This window comes from Apaloderma vittatum, unplaced genomic scaffold (genome assembly GCF_000703405.1).
Source record: "Apaloderma vittatum isolate BGI_N311 unplaced genomic scaffold, ASM70340v1 scaffold14244, whole genome shotgun sequence".
Lineage (NCBI taxonomy): Eukaryota > Metazoa > Chordata > Aves > Trogoniformes > Trogonidae > Apaloderma > Apaloderma vittatum.
Genome location: NW_009712282.1, coordinates 56239 through 76821, shown reverse-complemented (window position 1 = coordinate 76821; position 20583 = coordinate 56239). Strand labels below are relative to the sequence as shown.

General features: G+C 41.3%; 1 protein-coding gene across 1 annotated transcript in view; it reads left to right on the top strand.

The window, feature by feature from the left end:
* UNC80 (unc-80 homolog (C. elegans)) overlaps positions 1-20583 on the top strand; it is a 128707-nt gene that overhangs the window by 52979 nt on the left and 55145 nt on the right. The window contains 7 exon segments of the mRNA XM_009867927.1: positions 3081-3216; positions 6058-6142; positions 6144-6174; positions 9620-9785; positions 15019-15119; positions 18089-18286; positions 20351-20458. Coding sequence (XP_009866229.1) covers positions 3081-3216; positions 6058-6142; positions 6144-6174; positions 9620-9785; positions 15019-15119; positions 18089-18286; positions 20351-20458 — 825 coding nt within the window.

Sequence of the window (20583 nt, the reverse complement as noted above, 5' to 3'; positions counted from 1 at the left end):
ACAGTGTCCCCTTCCTTATCCTCCACCTGCTGTGCTCCCTCTGAGGATCCATTTGGTCTACTCTCCTGTTTCCACCACTTGTTTTATGTGAATGCCTAAGGAAGAGTGAGAGCAGTGGATGTGATACTATCTGCTTTTTTCTAGCTTCCAAATATTTTTAGTCCATGGCTGCTCGAGCTAGATACGGTGCTGTATATTTACTAATGGATTTCTCTTTGACGTACTTACTCAGTCACTCTTTACACTCACACAAACTGTTAGCACTCATCATTCTTTGGCAAGGAATTCTACAGGGCTACTCCATGTCATCTAAAGAACTGTCTATGTTTGTTTTGAGCTTGGCTCCTTCAAGTTTTATTTGATTGTGATCTCTTAGTGTACACAAATTGTCCTGTCTGGCCCTGTAAATGCCACTTGTGATTTCTTTGGAAACCCACCAGGGTATACTTGTTGAAGCTCTGACACTTAGTGCAAGTCATTTCACACCACTCAAAATAGCGGGAGAAGTTCCTTTGACCTCTGTGCTGCCTGTTATATATGTCTATCTGGAAGTGAGCTTTGTGCTTCTCACCTCTTTACACAAACCCAGAGTTTTTTACAGTCATCATCATGATCAAAAAAAAACCCCACACGAACATAAAATCCAAGGCTCAGGGGAATTTGAAAACTATGTATTCTTCAGTCTCAGAGTACTTACATAAGCCATGCCATAAAAGCCTTGCTGATCTATATTCTCCTAGGTTAGACCAACATACACTTCTCAGTAGAGCATGTTGAAGGGAACCTTGAGCTGGTGCTGAGCATGTCAGTACATTCGTGTTGCAAAACAGCCCGGGGGGGGTGGTCTGTCCACCCAAGCTAATAAGCTTTGTCTCTTGGCAGCTATCCTCCTTCCATTTCTGAGCAAGCTGTGCTCCCCAGGTGGCTGATTTTGTTGGCTCTGACCAGATTCCAACCAGATAGGCTGAACCATGGGGATTAACAGCTTTCTGTTGCCTTAGCACAGGCACATGCTGTAGAACATGCTGCTGTTTGTGTGGGTTAGCCTGTCCGTATGGCTGTGAGCAATATCAGCATGAAGGGTGGAATGCCTGTGTACTCACATAGCTCCTGAGCAACTCCAGCACCAAGAAGATGAGCTAGCCTCACCCAGTCCGCCTGTCTCCATGCTGCCAGATTCTTGTCAACGCTACAGCACACCATCCTTGCTGCTTGGTAGCAGCAGAACTGCTCTGCAAGGAAGATTCTTGGGAAAAGGGAAAAGATTATATTAGTCTCTGAATGCACTGAGGCTTTGTTTATGTTTTTTTTCTTGTAGACTAGAAATTTGTGCTAACTATGGATCTTTGCTTGTCTGTCATTGCTCACTAATTGCAATATACTGTGCTATTATCAAAGTTTAGTGAGAGCAAGAATGAATATAAAACCTTTTTTCCCCATCCAACTCCTTTAATTCAGCCTCCCTAAACAGCCACCAGAGAATAAGTGGTAAACCCTTTCCGCATGAGGTAGGATTTGGACTGCCTGTAACAGTGATAAGTCGATTGAATCAAGCAATCTCATATGTAATGCTGTCTTTTGAGATAATACAATGTTAAATATATTCTGTTTAGGTTAGTCTGACACTTCCTTTGGCTGCTTCTGTTAAAAGGCATTTTCTTTTAAAGTGTGGCATAAAAAAACCAAGCATAATTCACACAGATAATACATGTTAGGAATTGCGTGCTCATGAGGTAGGAAGCTGTGGGGTTATGTACAATTGCTGTAGTATTAGGGTGTAGAACAGAGCATAAATAATATGTGATAAATTACTGCCTTGTGGAGAGGTATGCAGAACATTTCTACCTTTAAGTGCCTGAAACATGGAAGGGAAAAAAGATTGTGAGAGATGTGGAGTTTAATTAGCAATGTGCAGGCTCACGGATAGCTGAGATTGGCAACTGTTCCCATCAGCTTGCAAACCACAATACCACCTTAGCCTCTTTGTGTAGCAGTCTACCCTCTTCATTGTGGCTGAATTTCACAAGACCTGCTTGGTAGCAAGGAGAAACAGCCATAATAAGGGACTGTTAATGTGTTTCTGCATCGTTTCAGCCAAGACAAGGAAAATTATACAGTGCTGGCATAACCATCAGTTTTGACTTGTAGAAGTTTCAGAAATCCTCTTTAGCATCTTTGTCTGAAACTATCCCCAAACCAAAAAGGCCAAATGGCAAGGGCTGATGAAAACTAATTAAACATCTACCTTCAGCAAGGAAAATCAAGAAAATCCTTAAGATCTCTAATGTGTCTTAGCAGGAAAGCATTCTTCTTGCTAATGCACCCTTATCTGTAGCTCTGCTGACAGCACCATGAGAGCTGTTTACGAGCTGATAATGATGCTGGCAAACAGCCACAAATAATCAATGCCTTTCTGGAGACTGTAAATGTATTTAGCGGAAATCTGTCTGTCTCTGCTCTTTACATGGATTCCCTCTAAACCACTCCCCATGTACCTTCACAGCTTTTATAAGCATGTTGTCAGCTCATTTTTGGAAAGTGCACCAGGTAGTGTCTCTTTTAAAGACAGAAGCAGGCTCTCCCATGGGCATTCAACACTTTTATAGAGGAAACAGGGACTGTTACTGTATTCCTAAGTACCAGGATAGTTTCTTAAACAAAAGACATGCATTCAGCGAAAAGACTTGGCAAAAATCTGGAATACATATATTGAGGGGAGAAAGAAAAGTGGAAGAAATTCATACAAAACAAACATCTGATCTCCTTCTGCCTGTCACGTGTTGGTTTGGCATGGGTTTTCTTGTTATTTAGCCAAATCTGCAAACTTTTTTCCTTGTGAAATTTGATACTCTTGCAAATTTTGGTTGAAAAAAGAGGGAAATAAATTATAGTTTCAGTAGCAATTAATCTTCAATCATCCTTTTTTTTCTACTTTACTGCACTTCACAGACAATAAAAATAAATGAAGCCAGGACATTCTGTGACAGCTCCATAACCTGTTCAAGGCAGAGCCCTTGGCCACCAGTCAGTTGGGTTGAAATTCTCACCTCCTTGTGCTTTCTCTTTCTCCCTGTCTGCAGGCAATTGGTCTCCGCCTCAACGAGCTGTGCCATGCTGAGAGTGAGAGCCCTGCCAACCTGCTGGGCCTCATTTATGATGAGGAGACCAAGAGGCGCCTGAGAAAGGAGGATGAGGAAGAAGACTTTTTAGATGACAGTAAGGAGACTCCCTTTACTACAAGAACCCCCGCTTGTAAGAACCTCTGCTTTAGGAGCACTTAATTTTTCTTCTCTTTTCATCCTCTTGCCACCCAGCTGTATTTCCCAATCCCTTACCTTCACCCCAGCTTCTTCCCCTGTTCTTTCCATGCCTGGATGTACAACATGACAGATGGGTAACAGAACTGAGAGACTTTGAAAGAAAGAGGGAGTAAACCAAGCAGTGAGTTGCAATTCCTGTGTATTGGCAACTGCAATTATAAGCAGGGTAATAACTCATTTCTTCAGTCTTGCTGTCACCTGAGTGCCAAAAGCGGTTCAGACGCCAGCTATTCTTCCCAGCTATTTTCCAAAATATTTGTGTAAGATCAGCTGCTTCTTCATTTCTTAACACTGAAGAGTCATCTCCTCACCTGATGTGAATTGGCATAGCTCTACCAAAGGCTTTTAAATCTTGACTTGAGTATACTTGCCTGAGTCTCAGGCAGAAATATAGCTCAGTGGCATAAAAAGTATCATTAACAATCTGTATAACCACAAGATGACTGAAACACAGTGGTGCCTGTGTGTATATAAAGGTGGTGGTGGGGTGGTGACAGATCACTGATTCTAAAAGTCTCCATAGGTGAGCAGATTATAACAAACTCTGCAAATCAAAAAAAGTGAAGTCAAAACACATACTGTTGTAGGTGAAGGTGGTAACAAACATGTCCCCTCCAGACACCATTTGTATATACGTGTGTGCTGTAATGTACTGGTTCCTGTGTACATGTACTGTTGTTCGCCATTGGATGTAGTGCATTAGCGCTGTTTGTGTATCTTCTGGTTTTGTTTTCTGCAGTTCTGAGTTAGTTCTTATAAAAGCCAGCTTTGGAGCAGAGAGGAGTAGGTGAGAGCAATGAAATGGCATTTGTGGGAAATGATCCCAAGAGAAGGTATTGGCTCTAAGCTAGACTTTCACATGTGGTATGTCAGTGCTAATGGCTATGTGAATGGGGGTGGCTGTGCTGGATATTTTGTTTGGATGTATCCAAAGCAGGAGGAGAGTGCACCCAACATTTTCACTCTCCTGCAACATGAATGAACATCAGGCTTCCCATGACAGAATATTCACAGAATAGGCTTTCTTCCCCCTGTTCAGCCATGGATACCAGGCATTCAGGAAATGTGGAATTACTTTAAAAGGGTGGCCTAAGACAAGCAAACAGAGAGAACAGGTTGTGCTCTAGAAAGCCACTTAAAAGCTCAACTGTTCTGAAAGTCAGAGTCTGAAAATACCTGATCTACATTCTTGCTGAAGGCAAGGATTTTTCAGAAGCTGTCCTGTATGCTGTAGGGAGCAGAATGCAGAGTATAAAATATGCAGTTAGATATTTCATTACACTGTATGTCTTTTCTGTATTTGATGGTTCAGATTATTTTAGTCCCTGCAGATTACATATTTCGTTATTGGTAATGAGTACAGAGGAATTAGCAAGCATCACAGAATTAATCTGGTTTTGTCTGATCCATGCAGTGTCCTCTCACTTGTTTGGTTTGGACTCTTTCTTTGCACAAAGTAATTCAATCATACATGGGTGAAAGCAAGGGAAAATACTAATCCCTCTGAAGTGTATGTAGATGGTAATACCAGGAGTTACTAAAAAATTGACTTTTTACTGTCTATTAACCTAAATAGTATTCTTCAAATCAATCAAGCATTTCTGAAGAATCCTTCATACTTTTCAAGTTTTAAATGGCGTTAGGTGGGCTACAAAGTATAGGACTTTTGAAGAGAATCGTTTAGACTCAGTTGAGACAAAACTTCAAGTATTTCAGTAATCCATTTTCCCTTTTCCACTTTGTTTTAGGTTAAGCATTTGAATGTATAATTTGATTAAGCAGTTAAGATCTTTTTTCTACTTTATTATCTGTAAATAGCACTTGGATTCTTTGCACAAATAAAGAAGCCTGACTTCAAAGGAGGCTGTCTCTTCTAGTTATCAGGGTAATAATTAATAATAGGCATAGTACCTCTTTGCTTGCTTGTCATAACTCTGTGTATTTTGAGAAAAATTTCTATATTTGGAAGTGGCTTTTTTCTAGAACTGCAGAGTATTTCAATGCAAAAATTGTAAAGGGGAGGAAAGGCATCTACTTCTAGGACATTGTAGAGAGGTTGGTGCTGGTCTCTTCTCACAGGTAATTAGGGACAGAACCAGGAGGAATGATTTCAAGTTGCAACAGGGCAGGTTTAGGCTGGACATTAGGAAGAAATTCTTCACTGAAAGAGTGGTCAGACACTGGAATAGACTGCCTAGGGAGGTGGTTGAGTCACCGTCCCTGGATGTGTTTAAGTGTCACTTAGATGTGGTGTTGGGTGATACGGTTTAGGGGTGAACTTGTAGTGTAGGGTTAATGGTTGGACTCGATCCTAAGGGTCTTTTCCAACCTGAATTGTTCTATGATTCTTAACCTGTATTAACTTTAAATGAGGTGTATACGAAAATGCCAGAAGATCATGCTAGTTTAGTGGGTACTTCACCATAAAATACTATAATATGTACTACAGGAAACTATAGCGTTACTTCACTGTAAAGTAATACAATACAATACAATACAAAATAATGCAATACAATATAATGTACACTACAGCATGATAGTACTATTGCATGTGTGGGTTGCTTTTTTTTTTTACTATGTTCCTTTTAGTGTATGAAAAGTGGGAGAGATAGAAGTCTGGGGTTTCTTCTCTTTTAGTGCAGCTTGCATTGTGCATCATATGTGAAAATGTCCATCACCTCTTGGTTGCAGATTTTGTCTAATCTTCTTGCTCACCATAGAAATATCTATTTCCTAGGCACTGTGAATCCTACCAAATGTTGTTGTCCTTTTGCACTGAAAATGGCAGCCTGTCAGCTCCTCCTGGAGATAACCACTTCCCTACATGCCCAGGCCACGTACTGAGCCTCTTGTGGTAAGTGGGCATCACACACTGGAGGGGAATTGTGTCCACAGAAGTCGCTGGGCTTTAGGCCTGCCTGAGGAGAGGTGGGATGATAACTCAAGTATACCTCTGATGCGGGGAGAGAGGAGCTGTCTGGTGAGTAGAAGATGGGCAGGGCACATCAAATGGGTTGATTAAGAATATAAGACTGCGGTAGCGCAACATGTACTGGAAGTTCAAGCATATTCTAAAACAGAGAAGAGGGCAGATGATGGATTGATAAATAGTGGGGGACCTGAGAGGTGTGGTAGATGGACTGCAGGAGGTGACAGCTCACGTGCTACCTAGCATGTGATTAGTAGGACTAGTTGACAGAGAACTAAACAGGGCAGTTAGCAGAAAGGAAGAGGGTGTTTTACAAAGTTTGCTGGAGCTTAAAAATTGCAGATTTTTGCTTGGGTTAGACAACAGAATTGAAGGGACTGGGGGAAGAAAGGAAAGAAACAGAGACAAAGAAGCAAGAAATGAAGTAAATCTCCACAAGACTGAGAGAGTCACAGGAAAATCCTGGCATGAATAGTAAACTAAATGACTTATTAGGTGACAAATAATTATGTGAATAGCAGAACCCATGAAACCTGACTTCTAGTGGTTCATCCTTGTGTGAGTTTTCTTATGTCTAATAATGTGGTTTAACATTGTCTTCAACTTGTTGTTTCACAAAATACATGGGCACTCAGTTATCCTTTTTCAAATTTCTTTAGGAAATCAGGATAAAAATTAAAAAGAAAGAATGAGGAGCAGTTTCCAAGTGAACATGAAGGATTTAGCCCAACGCTATTCTGGATTTTGTTAATGACAGACTTAGATCAAATTTTGCTGATGACAATTGTTCTTGACAGACTAATTTGACTGGTCATTATTGTAATTAGGTTCTAAAATTTGTTTCAAAGATTGTAGATGATCTATGATGAAGTGACACAGCCCCTAGGTATGCAAGAAGGGCAATTTTAAAAACAGGGCTAAATTCAGCAGAAGTCTTCCTAAGCACTTTGTTGATATTATTACCTCAAAATGAATGACTGCATCTAAAAGCAGGATAATAACCAGAGATTAGAATTCATTTCAGTAAGTAGTGGAGCTTGGAATTAAAAATATGTTGAGTAATGAAGGTCAACAGAAATTTGTCCTTTTGTGCCTGATAGAAATGAAACTGATTAATTAATAGCTTTTCAGACTTGTATATGGGAGAGAAGTAGGAGGAATTATTCTGTGATGCGTAGGCAGATGAAAACTTAAGGTCAGGTTATGCAAGAACTTCTTAGAGAAAATGGCCACAGAGATCTTCTTTTAACTTTGTATGGGGTGGGAGATTGGGGAGGAGGAGCCAACAATTCTGCAAATTAAAATATTAAGTCTGTTGTGAGTTTTTTTGAAGTGATGATTCCTTTCTGAAAGAATCAGGTACATAATGTTATGGTCCATAATGCTGAAATTCCAACAGAGCACATCTCACTTGCATTGGTATTTGTAGGCATACCTTAGGTACAGACTTAGCGGCCTTGAAGAACTGAAGCATTCGCAGCTGAACTAGTTGTGATGAACCATTTTAAGTACCCACAGTCCATGCAGGCTTGCCAGGCTGAGGGCATAAGCACCCACATCGAGATTCCTGCTCAGTCCCCATATGTTGCCTGGTCTAGTCAAGAGGTGGCGTCCCTGCCCACAACAGGGAGGTTGGACTAGATGATCTCTAAGGTCCCTTCCAGCCTAGGCCATTCTATGATTCTATGATTCTATGATCTGAGTGAGATAGGGAGTCCTGACAGAAGTTTCAACCAACATCTGTTACTGAAGCTGGTGGAGTAGGTACAAGCTCACTTTGCAAATGGATGCAAAATCATTCATTTTAGCTAAGCATCTGCCGAAGTCAAACTGTGTGCTAAGAGGGAGTATTTCATTCCGTCAGTTGATTTATGGGGGCAGCAATTTCCAAGCCGGGAGGAGTAGTGTGTTTAAACACAGAGGAGAACTTTGACTATGCCTTAGGAACACAACTGTACTGCTGTCGTGGCTCAGCTTACACATGCTGATTCTTGAAGATGCTGTAATTCAGATAGATTTGATCACAGATTTTTATTCTCAAATGCTTTAGCCTTTGTTTCATATCCTAAACTCTTAGATGCATTTTAAACTATTTACATGGAAGTTTACAATGTTAGAGGTACTAGGAGCCCTTACTTTAAGCACTTTCCTTTTTATATCCCAGGTTTTGTGATTGAGCGAAATCAAAATATTTCCCTTCTGGCAATCAACTATTAGCTTTTCTGACAATCATTTATGATGATTTTCCCTGGAGATGCAGAGCTGACTGCAGATGGTTTTGGACCTTCAGCTGCTGTTAAGATAGGCTAGTTAAATCATTTCAGCACAGCTCAGTCTAGAACATATGTTCAAGAAGACCTTTTTTTTTCCCCAAATCAACTTATAGAGTAGCAGGTTTTGTTGCTGCACAAGTAACTGCCGGTACCTTCTATAGGAGTTTTATGTGCAAATTTCTGTATGAGATCTCTGGAGCCTGCAGAATTTTATCTGGAATAATTATTTTGGATAATTTTACTGATGTTACTCACATTCATCAGTCATTTACTTACAGCAAGGAGCTTGGTGTCATCTTAGATTTCAGCTAGTTACATTTTGGGTGTGGAAATCTCAAAGCTGATGACATTCCCACTGAAAAGGCACAAATGATGTTCTTAAAGAGCCCGAAATTTTAACTGTGTTTGCCAGTTTTTCTAGCTGTGGTTAGAGTAAGGGGGTGATAATCCACAGCTTGTAGAATCCTAGGATTTTTGCCTTTTGGCCCCATTTGGTAGCCAGTAGGTGGCACAAATTGATGCTGTTTCTGTTAATTGGAGAAAATGACTTCTCATTTTCTAGAATTTAAGTGCAACCAATATTTTTCTTATTCTGTGTTTTCCACACTATGTCCTTTCAGCCTGAGCTGCACACCAAGAGCTTGCTCTGGGTCATGCTGTCATGGCTGTCACGTTGCCCACTAGCTTTCTCTCAGCTTTTTCCCTCTGATGAGTACAGTGGCAACACATTCCCTAATCAACCACAGGCAGCCTTTTAGAGTAGACCTAACCATCCAGCCAGCATCTTATGCAACAGCCACTTTTTATTGCCACCTACCCATTAGGGACTATTTATGTGTTTTCCCTCTGTCTGTTCACTCAGCAGTGTTAACCAGAAATATGTGTTAACACCTGTCAATTCTTCCATCCTGGCAGTGTGGCTTGGGGTGCTGCAAGCCTAAAGAGTAATTCCATTAGAAAGCGTCAAGATAGATGGAAAACTGTGTGATATGAATTAATTCCCATCTGAAGCAGTTCTTCTGAAGCATCTGTGGTTGCAGTGAAGGGCATGGGGGTCATACTGCTTCTACATCTGTGTTGTCTACATTCTGCTACAGGATCTGGAGAGCTGCAGGCTACGTCTGGACCCCGAGATGGATCGGCACAGGTATGAAAGAAAGATCAGCTTTGCTGGGGTTCTGGATGAAAATGAAGATTCAAAGGATTCCCTGCACAGCAGCAGTCACACCCTCAAATCTGAGGCTGGCTTCGAGGAGAAAAAAGGTTTGTCAGCATAATAAGGCTTTTGTATTCTCAGGGCTTGTGAAGTGGCGCTTGATTTGATGTTTTCATTTGCATAGACTGTGTTAAAAAGCAGGCAGCCATGGAGTCACGTGGCTTTGAATCATTTCTGAGATGCTTCTGGCCTTCAGGGTTCAATACAATAAATGTGAGAAGCAAAGATGTTAAATTTTATAAAACACTGCTATGACTGAAACCAACTGAGAGCATGACAAGATTTTTAAAACAGAGGATGTCTAGTTGGAAACAATCTCTCAGTGAGATGCTGAGAGAAGCACCACTATTTGGTTAACTTTAAAAATAAAGATCAAAATTGTTCTTGTTTGTTTTTTATTCTGATTACAGTTTTTCATTTTGGGAGAACCACAGATAGGAGGGAAGATCGGAAACTTTCTGTGAAAATCTGTACCAGTTTGGGAGTCATGGCATCTCACAGAATTAGTGGTTGATCACTTGATCTCTTGAAGTCTTTGCTACCACATGAAAAACACAGACCTGTGTGGCTTTTGATGGCTAGCAGATTAGTGTTACCAACATACTGTATACTGTACAAGCAAACCTCAAGCTTACTGTGTTTGCTGAGAAGAGCAGATTGTTTCCATTTTTGAGCCATCTCATGCAAAACTCACATACTATCTGATGGTACAAGTGTTGCAATACAATATACAGTCATCGTGCGTATTTGCAATTAGAAGTTAAACTGCCAGACAGTTATCTGTAAATGATTCGTCCTCTAACAAGTTTTCTAGAACTGTTTAAATTCTGCCTCATAGCCATATAAACGTGCAGGTGTTTGAATGATAATTTTGATGATTGTTTGAAAAGGATAAATGTTTGATAATTGCTTGGTGGCTGGTTATCCTCCAGGAACTGTAATGTGTATTAATGATTCAGAGGAGCTTTTATTGACTTCAGGGGCTTTGGATAATGTTTGCAATGTCTTCAGCTGTGACCTTGCCACAATTAGAGAAAATGCTAGAACTGCTTCCAAAATTTACGTGGTGTAAAACTGTCTCCAAAATTGTGTCAGGTTGGGACAGTTATTTCTGTAAAGACAGCTAGATATCCACCTAAGAGAGGTGAGCTGAATAAATTAATGCTCAACCTCATTTTTTTTATACCCTTGGCATTTTGACAGCCTGGAGAAGCACACAGCCTTATGGTCTGTCGGATAGTCTAAGATCAGTGGGATAAGATATCTCTAACTCTTCAGATGAGGAAAAACTTCAGTTTGCGGTTGGTTTGGGTGGGGTGTTTTTAAGATAGTTGTGACAATTACTTGAAACCACCTTTCAGCCTCTCAGCCACCAGTCCCATCCCCTGGGATGTTGCCTGAGTGGGAGAATGCCTATGAACACACAGTCCTGCTGGAAAATGCTGGTGACTGGTATCTAACTATCCTATTTTTTTAGAGACAGTGCTAACTTAGGTTTTACTTCGTGTGTTACTGTGCTACAGGCATAATGCAGAACTGAGTTACTTTTGCAAAAATAGCATTAACATTGTGCATCCCTGACTCTGTTCAACTACGCTTTCTTTTCAGCTGGGGTTTTTTTTTCAACCCAGTTTTCCTTTTCCCTAAGCTGTCATATAGCATTCCCTCATTAAAGCTGCCTCTTGGCTATGTTTTAGAGATGGGAAAAGTGACTATAGTAGGAAGGCTGAATCCTAATATACTAATATACTTTAGCAAAAATGTATTTGCAGTATTTTGGAAGCTAAATATATGCAATATAATGTTCAATTTTTAAATTACAATCATTATGTTCTTTTCTCTGGCCACAGCATATTCTCCTGGGGATCCACCTGGGCCAAACATAACAGATGCAGAAGCATCTTTTGTAATCTACACTTTTCTAGATAAGAAAATGTTGTTGTGTGAATGTAACTAAATTTTTATTGCCTGCAGTGACAGGTTTCTTTATCTCTACCTCTTTGATGAGTACTAATCTGTTTCCTTTCATTTTTTGTGGAGTGTTAAAAACTTTGCTCTCATTGCTCACCTCAGGTATGGCTTAACAGCTATCCAAAAGCTACAAGTTTACTGTATAGAATCTGCTCCAGGTAGGTCTGAAATACAGACACTAAAGCTTAGGTAGACACAGGCTCTCATAGGATCATATCTATTATTTGGATGATAAAATGGGATTTGGCAGACTTCCTGTAATAAAGTTATGAGCGCTTAAGTGGTTTGGTCTTGGGGGGGAACTGGGCCACTGCTGATCCGAACAGAATTCAAGTAGCAGCACTTGCTAAGGAACTCAGCATGGTCACTTGAAGGGAGATTCTCTGGTCACTGAACAGTGATTTGCCCAGCTGATTCATGAGGACTGAGGAGTAGCTTCCAAAACCTATCCAGCTGTCTTCAGCCAGGACATTAGCCACTGGAAATGAGAGTGGGAATTGGATTCTGAAGGAATTAGGGGCATTCTCAGGAGTAAAGGTGTGCTTGCTTTTTCCTGAAGCCAAAATACAATTCTGTTAAAATATTTTGCTTACCCCTGGTATCCAAAAAGCTGTATCCTGTTCATTCTCGACAACACACCAAAAGGTAATCGATCACACGTGGCCTTGCCTGATTAGATCTGCAGTAAAATGACTGAGTGTTGCAACATTTGGACTGACATACTGCCATGTACCGCCTTTGAACTAAGAGGAGAATGAAAATGCAAACGGTTGGTGCTTTGAACATTGAACCATTTCATGTCTGTGCTCACCAAAAATGCAGAGTGTCAATGGATGTTGTTAATGCCTGAAAGCTGCTGATTTGTCTGAAGGAGAGGATCTGCGTGCTCCCGTTTCCTCTAAAGCATTCTAATGATGAAGAGTAACATGTAGAGACACGGATTTATGCAAATATTGCTTCAAACAAGACTTTCGTGCTAACCTCTTGAAGCAGACTACCCTTCTGCAGTCACACGTGATCCTACTGCAGAGCTCAGTGAGGTTTACAGATCCCAGGCCCACTGGAAAATAGGTTTGTCCATGGTGCCTTGTTCATGCTTGGGATTCAGCCATCTATCCCTAGCAAGAGGTGACTCTGCACTAACGTAAACCCCGGGGCTGGCAAAGAAAACTGCAATTTACATCCATGGGGAAGATCCTGTTTCCTGGCAGGAACTGATGCAAATTGGTGTGAATCGTAGGTTTTCCTTGTCCATGTTCTGGGTTTCTGTTAGAGCAGCTGACTCTACTTGCTGGTGGTTGAACAAGGGCTAATTCCAAATACAGACAAGGCCTGAGGTGACGTACCAGGTCTCCAGGAAATGAGGTGCTGAACAGGTTTCCTTAAAGCATCTTTACTGCCCGATTGATAGAGCTGCATTGGCGGTGGCTTTGGAGGGAGCCTCTGGTCCCACGTTCCTTGAGAGAAGAAAAGATGCTGCAATACAGGCTGGCAGCCGAGGGTTGGGAGGGAGGGGAGGGCCAGGATATCTTTCTTTTTTTAAATGGGGAAAATTTAAGGGGAAAAAAGTCCTCTTTTATTCTTTTAATACAGTTCCCAGCAGGAAGATCAGGATAGGAGGCTCCCGCTTGCTCCAGATTAAAGGAACCCGCAGTTTCCGGGTGAAGAAGGGGGGTTCCCTTTCCAGCATTCGCCGGGCCGGCAGCCTAAAGAGCACCAAGTTATCACGGCAGGACTCAGAGTCTGAGAATGAGGAGCTGCAGCTGTCCCACAGCAGGGACACTGTCACTGATATAGGTAACTTAGATGAGTGGGTGGAAAGGGAGGGGACAATAGGCAGGACCTAAACTCTGGATGTGATTGTAGCAGAGCTAGAAATGACAAAAGACCTCCCATCCCAGCAGGCTAGGAAAAACCTCGAGTCCTCTTCAGGGAGTCCCTGAACTAGGGCCTGGGAGGAACGCGGTTTAAGTCCTGGGTGCAGCGTTGGCTCCGTGTACAGGTTGTCAATTCAGAGCTCCGTGTTAGAGCATGAACTCTTGGAATGCTGGTGCCTGCCAGCCAAACGCATGCTGTCTTTAGGGGAGCACATGCATGTGTGTATATGCACATACACACACCCTTAAATCATATGATATAAAGAATACATGAGGTCATATGCACATATGATATTTTATTGTCCGTAGTAACAGATAAAAGATATATATGTACACGTATGGACACGTACTTCATGTTCTGTGTAGGATATGATATCATAGGCATGTTGTATGACATGTAATATATATATTCCAATATGTAGAACATAAACATGTACATGCTACATACTCTATTTCTACATATTGGCATATACATATATTTCTACAGTTTACAGATGCCTTCCTTAGTCTTCAAAAGATGGATCACCATGTATTTCTTATGGAAGCCAAATGTGCATCGTGCCACAATAAACCTCCACTGGAGTTTAACTAAAGGGGCTCCCTCTGCTAGGGGTGCTAACCAAAAAAACATCGTTTGAATACATTTGGAGCTGAAATAACTTCCCAAGCTTAATGGTAATTTTTATGTTGCCCAAAAGATGCTTCGGCAGGTGAACACGAGGAGTGGGACTGCCTGTTCTGTAGACTTTGGCAAGTCACAGTTCACTTAGAGAAAGAAGGGTTTAACCAGATTTGATCCCCAGCCATCTCTTAACAGCATTAGTATTAATTTTACAGGGGCCCCATAGGTTACAAAATAGCTCTAGGAAACACAGGAATCCATGAAGTTTCCAGAAAAATCTCTCCCTTGCCCAAGTTCTTTAGAACTAGTGTGCTAGAATCAGGATTTTTTTCCCCTTTCATCCCCATGACATTATCAGTTTCTATGGGCAATAAGTAGTGACTTTGTCCACTGGCATTTCCAGTTGGATGCCACTTCTGGTTGGATTTTTGTTGACATTTAACCACAGAGCCCAGTCAATGCAGATCACTAAACCAACCATTTGCAGCATCTGAATGGTGCAAAACATTTGTTTCTGATGTTTTTCGTTTACCGTCTCCCCTTCCATTAAAGAAAAAAGTGGGGAGGGAGCAGTGTTTCCTACTGACAAGATGGCCCGTGAGCCAAGTCCAAATGGTTCTTGTAATTGTCAAGCCAGCATGATACAGGGATTGGGAAGGGCTGTCCAAACTCAGTCTTTCCAGTGCGGCATGTTCTGTGTAATCTAGTCTGTTCCCACAAGGCTGGCCTGGCTTACAAGTGCTGTCCCTAATCTTAAAGCACATAGGGACCAATAAAAACAACCACCTTTTGGGTATTTTTCTTTTGAAGAAGGGAGCCCTTGGAGCGCGAGCGAACCTAGCATTGAGCCCGAGGTGCTGAGCAACACAGGCATGGAGGAGAACTATCATCGGAACATGTCGTGGCTGCACGTAAGTATGAGTCGCCGGCAGCACTGTCAAGGATGGCATTTTCAGTAGGAAAAGCTTTGTGCTGGCAATAATCCTATCACAATCCATGCTTTCTCCATATAGCATCAAGGATCTCAAGTGTAAGTAAGCTGCAACTTTTGGAAATCGTCTTTTTGCCATTTCTAAAATGGACTAAAACCAAGAAGTTTTTGTCTTGCTCCCTCTGTGTATTTCATTTATTTAGTTTGTAAGGGAAAAGGGACTGTTTCTTTCTAGATGTGCAGGGACAGCCATGCTACCTCAGCTGAAAAATCCCCTACCTCAGTATCTTATCTCCAGCATGGCAAGGAGTTGGTAGCTTGGGAAGAGTAATAGAATGGACAACAGTATGAACTAGGCTCCCCGCTTCTGGGAAGTGGCGTTTTAGAAGCTACTTCAGCTGGAGGGTCTGTTGTGACCACTATATTTACTAACTACCAGAAGATTTTACCTAGGGAGTTTTGCAACCCCTTTTTGAGCCAATTTATGTATTTTTGTCTCTGTTAACTCTATGGCAGTGAGCTTAATTAGGCACCTTGTGGGGGAGAAGATACTTACCTTTGACACACTTTCTTTGATTCCATTAGATGCATTCTATCACACTGTGTAACCCAACATGGAACTTGTGCAGTTTAGACTATCCAACAGACAGGGAGCACAACAGTGTAAATGTGGTTTGGTCATGCAAGGCCTAAGACATCCATTTAGGTGATCGTTGCACCCATGCCAAAAGTCAGTTGGGCAAGTCTACATAGTTCAATCCACTGGTATCCAAGGACCAATCACCTCTACCTCTGCTGCCTCATGACGCACTGTGGTGGTGCAGCATGGTCAGTGTGTCCTTGTGCTCATGCTTTGCAGAAAAGTTGGATTGACTCTCTGTACACAGATTGATAGTATCCTGCACATGTATATGAGAGCAGATGCCTTTTGACTTCTGAGTGGCTTTTAGAAAAGAAAGCTGGCAATAACGAGTTAATATACCCCTCTTTCCATCAAGTCTGCTCTCAACTAATTTTTGTGGGGTGTGGGCAAGAACAGACTTAATCCAATAAGGCAATGTCAGAAGCAGTTCTTGAGAGCTGTCTTTTTTGGATGAGGGTGGCAAGACAGGGAACTTGAATGGCATGTCTTCCAAACAAGTGCCTCAATCCCCTGCACTACCCTGCTTTTCTGTCAGTACCCTAGTGCTCTTGGTAATGAGATTGCACCTTTGGAAATTCCAGTGTACTAATCTGAGTATGTTAGATATGAGAGTGTGTACTAGATGATGGATTGCTAGAGATCAAAGGCATCTCTCTAGCTAGCAGCTTAGGATAACTCATGGTGCCTTTGCTCAATGTGGGAGGATGCATGGGCTCATAAATACAAGGCATAAACTGAAGGAAATTTGAGATGTTTGTCTCACTTTACATGTGATTAGCCTGCATAGGTGAAAGGAAGATTTGAAAAATCACCTGTTCCAGTTAATGCCACGCAAGTACCAATATCGCATGAGAACTTTCTCTTTTTGTTTGTTGGAAAGAATGTATGGGTGGATGGTCACTAAAACTACAGGCAAAACAAAACCCTGCTTCACTTAACGGTCCACCACTCGAAAAGATCACTGATTCCAGTCACTTTTATGCATGCACCGTTTCCTTCACCTGTCCTTCATGGCAGCCTAGAGCATGATGTCCTCACTCTGTGTCAGTGTACTGTAACTACAAGTTGTAACTGTGGACCAGAGGCTGGGTAGAGGCTATACAGTGCTGCTCAGATTTATACCATTTGCACATTGATACAACACTCTAATGGCTGGAGTTGATTGACTCTAGAATAACACGAGGCCAGAGCAGGAAAAGACAAAAATCCCATGTATGAAACACAGGTTTCTTTTAAATCAAGCTCCTAACTTTTTAGAAGCCTGAGTATTTGAGGGTTGAAAGCTGCCTTTCTCTAGAGATCCATCAGGCTGCAACGGCAGAGACCATAAATGGGTGGAAAAGAACTTATTTCTGGTAGTTCCATGTATTTCTGCACAAGGTTTTGGGATGAAGAGAAGGATTTGTAAAGGCCAGTTATGACCTACAGCGTGAATGGCTTAGGGGATGCCTGTGTGATTTCCTCAGAGTGGTAGTAAGTGGCTGAGTTTATGTGTAACATGGACACCATGGACACATGGACACCAGTGCACAAAAAGCTGCTGGACTGAGTTTTGCTCCTCTGGGAAGAAATCCCCTGGGTTACACCAGAGAGCAGTCACTGAAGTGTAGACTTACGACTGTCTTTAATTAATTAGTTTAGGAACTAATAGCAGTGTTGCTGCAGCAAAATAGGGCTCAATAGCTAAATGCCCAAACATTTACTGTCTCTTAGATGGGTTTTAGAGCTCCTTGCTGGCGTATAGCAGAACCTCTAGAAATAGCAACTAAGCCAAATAACATAAAGCTAGGCTGAATGGGTCTACCCGAGCACAGTGAGGGTAGCATATGTGGAACAACTCACACAGCTTATTCCTATGTGAGAGCATACCGAGACATTTCCTTTCTTATTCTTTGAAGGAAACTAAACCTGGTAGGTTTGCAGCTTTAATGATTGAGTAGTTGACAATTTTCAGTCTAAGCGGTCATCTCAGAGTGATAATACCACAGCTTTTCTGCAAACTGAGAGAGAACCTCAGCCTTAACCTTGCCACCAGGCAAACATCATATCAACAGCAGCTCTATCTCTTCATCTGCTTTGTTAACAGTAATGTTTCTTTAGCTATGCCTAGAGGGTTTGTAAACTACTTGCAAGTATGGAGCTCTGCACAGACATACATACCTTTTCGAAAAGCTGTGTTGAGCTTCATACATCCCTAGCCAGACTGTGGAAAATTAGCTTGACTATCCCCATCACTGGCTGCCCTATGCAGCTCTCTGTGTAACTCGCTTTGCTGTAGGTAACTATTCTCTATTTTTCTTTTCAAGGTTATGATCCTATTATGCAACCAGCAAAGTTTTATATGCACCCACATTGACTACTGTCACCCACACTGCTACCTCCATCATAGCCGGTCCTGTGCTCGCCTTGTCCGGGCCATCAAACTCCTGTATGGAGACACAGTGGACTCTCTGAGGGAAAATAGCACATTGAACAGTGTGGCAAGAGGCAAAAAACAAAAAGAAGTGAGTAAATGGAAAAAGCAGAATGTTTTGGTTTTTCTGAGTAGCTCATAATAACCTTTAAGGTCAGCATAACCCACTCAAACAGTTCTTTCAGGACAAAATGAACACAACACTTACTAAACACAGCTTTGTTGTAAAAAACCCTATTAAGTCATTTAGCTTTATGGAAGGAAAGTAATCTGTATTGATTGGGAAAAATCTTAGTTGCTGATAAGGTTGTTTAAAAGCTTATAACCTCACTTTTATTTTAATGTTCTTTTATGGCCTCTACTTACCAGCCTCTGGAGTCCAGTCTTCCTTTTTATGGTTATTCTTTTCTATTAATAAGAATCACTCTGGAAATTTTTGTAAAATCTTGCATAATTCCTTTCTTTCAGTCTGAGCTCTCAGAGCTATTCCAACCATTGTATACATTAATCTTTAATGTTACAATCTCTTTAGTGATACGCTTTAAATGGCCGGGTTGGCAGACGATTCAAACAAGATTGTTCCTTTTTAACCATACAAAGTGGTGCCTTTAACTCTGGCAGAAATACATTTGTGCTTTCAGTAAAGTGCCCACCCAGGTACCAACTGGATTATGTCAACAGTTGGTTAATACTTTCATATTCCTGACCACAAAAGACAGACTATAATTACTCTGAATACTTACAATGGTACAGTCATTCAACTACTTTGCAATACAATACAAACAATAGTGTTCATGAAACTCTCAGGAAGATTTAAGTTGGGTAAAGATGCTAATAAGTGGAAAACGAAAGAGTAGGAGACAAGTTCCTGTTTCTTCATCAACCAGCAGATTCTTTGTTTCCTGTCAAGTTAGAAAATTGAAGGGTATTTGTGTGGAACAAATCACAGAGCAGATGAAACAAAAGTTTATGGTTCTGCTTTCCTGGGAGCTATTACCCCCATATATTTCCTCTGGAATGGAAAAGTAGTGTATGAGTTATTTAGGAAGAGAGGCAGTCATTTCCTCTACAGAAGGCAGCCTTGAGATGAGATGAGCAGCTGGCAGTGTTCATGAAAGGTAGCAGAAGAACACCGTGCATTACTGCGTGTTGTTTCATCTCCAGCTTTAAACTGCAAGGCAAAGTGATACACATTTCATCATCCATCAAGCCTTCAAAGCTTTTAAGCAACAGCAAGGAAAAAAAGAGATTGGCAGGACAATAAGGTTTCCTCCAAACACGTGCACCATGTTTGTCCAGATGCTGGAGGAGAGCATTAGGTAAATTTTGAATTTTCTGTAACAGTAGATTTTTCAACCCAGTTCCTCATGCTCTGGTATTCTTCAAGTGCTGTTGTTCTCTGATGGCACAGGCACCATTTCCACACTCACCTGGGTTCCAGGTGAACCTCTCTTTTACTCTTACAGCTTGCAATAGGTAGGCTGCAATATGCAGACTTGGCTATGTGCTCCCTGGGGCTTGTGAGCTCTCTGCTAAATGAGAATAACTGTGTTAATCAACAGGCTACTACCTTGAGGAGAAGAGTCTGTGGAAACCCAGAATTCTAGGAAGACTCCCTGGTATTGTGAATAATTAATATAAAAAGGACTTATCATCACTGTCACTGGCAATATGCTAGGGACAACTCTCAGGCAGGCATGAGCTCAAGTCCTGAAATGTGATGTCACTTACGTTTTCTGAGCATGAAAAGAAGACAAATGTAGCTGACAGGAATCACAGCACACACTAAACATCTCTGTTGGTAGGTTTTTTAAGAAAGAAGTTGAAGAATTTTTACCTCTGACCTGCTTAAAGCACCGAAAAACATAGGGATGCCACCTGTGAAGATTACAGTGAGCACATTCACATTCCTTATTTGGTTTACTCACTTCTGTCTTAAGCTTAATGAAAGGCATTGTTAAAGAGAAGAAAATTGGTGGAGATATGTTATGTCACGGATATTGGCCTATTGCCAGCACAGAAGAAGGTCTTGTGCTACAGCTGTGGTACTAGACAACTTCTGGTATGGAAATTCCTTCTCCTTTTCCACATTTTTGGAAATCTAAAGTTGAACTCCATTTTCTTTCTTCTTTTTTTTTTTTTTTTTACCTTCCAGTGCTCAGACAAGTCATGCTTGAGAACTCCTTCTCTAAAAAAGAGAGTGATCGATATCAACTTGGAAGGGAAGAAGGACTCTGGAATGCTAAAATACATCAGGCACCAGGTACTGACTAGGCCACATGCTAGTTAGCGAGCTTGATATATAGGTGTCAGGTTAGTCTGCAATAAGAAGGAAACTGTAGGTGGATCTCCAAGCCTGTGTGAGGAACTGTTCCTGAATATCAATCG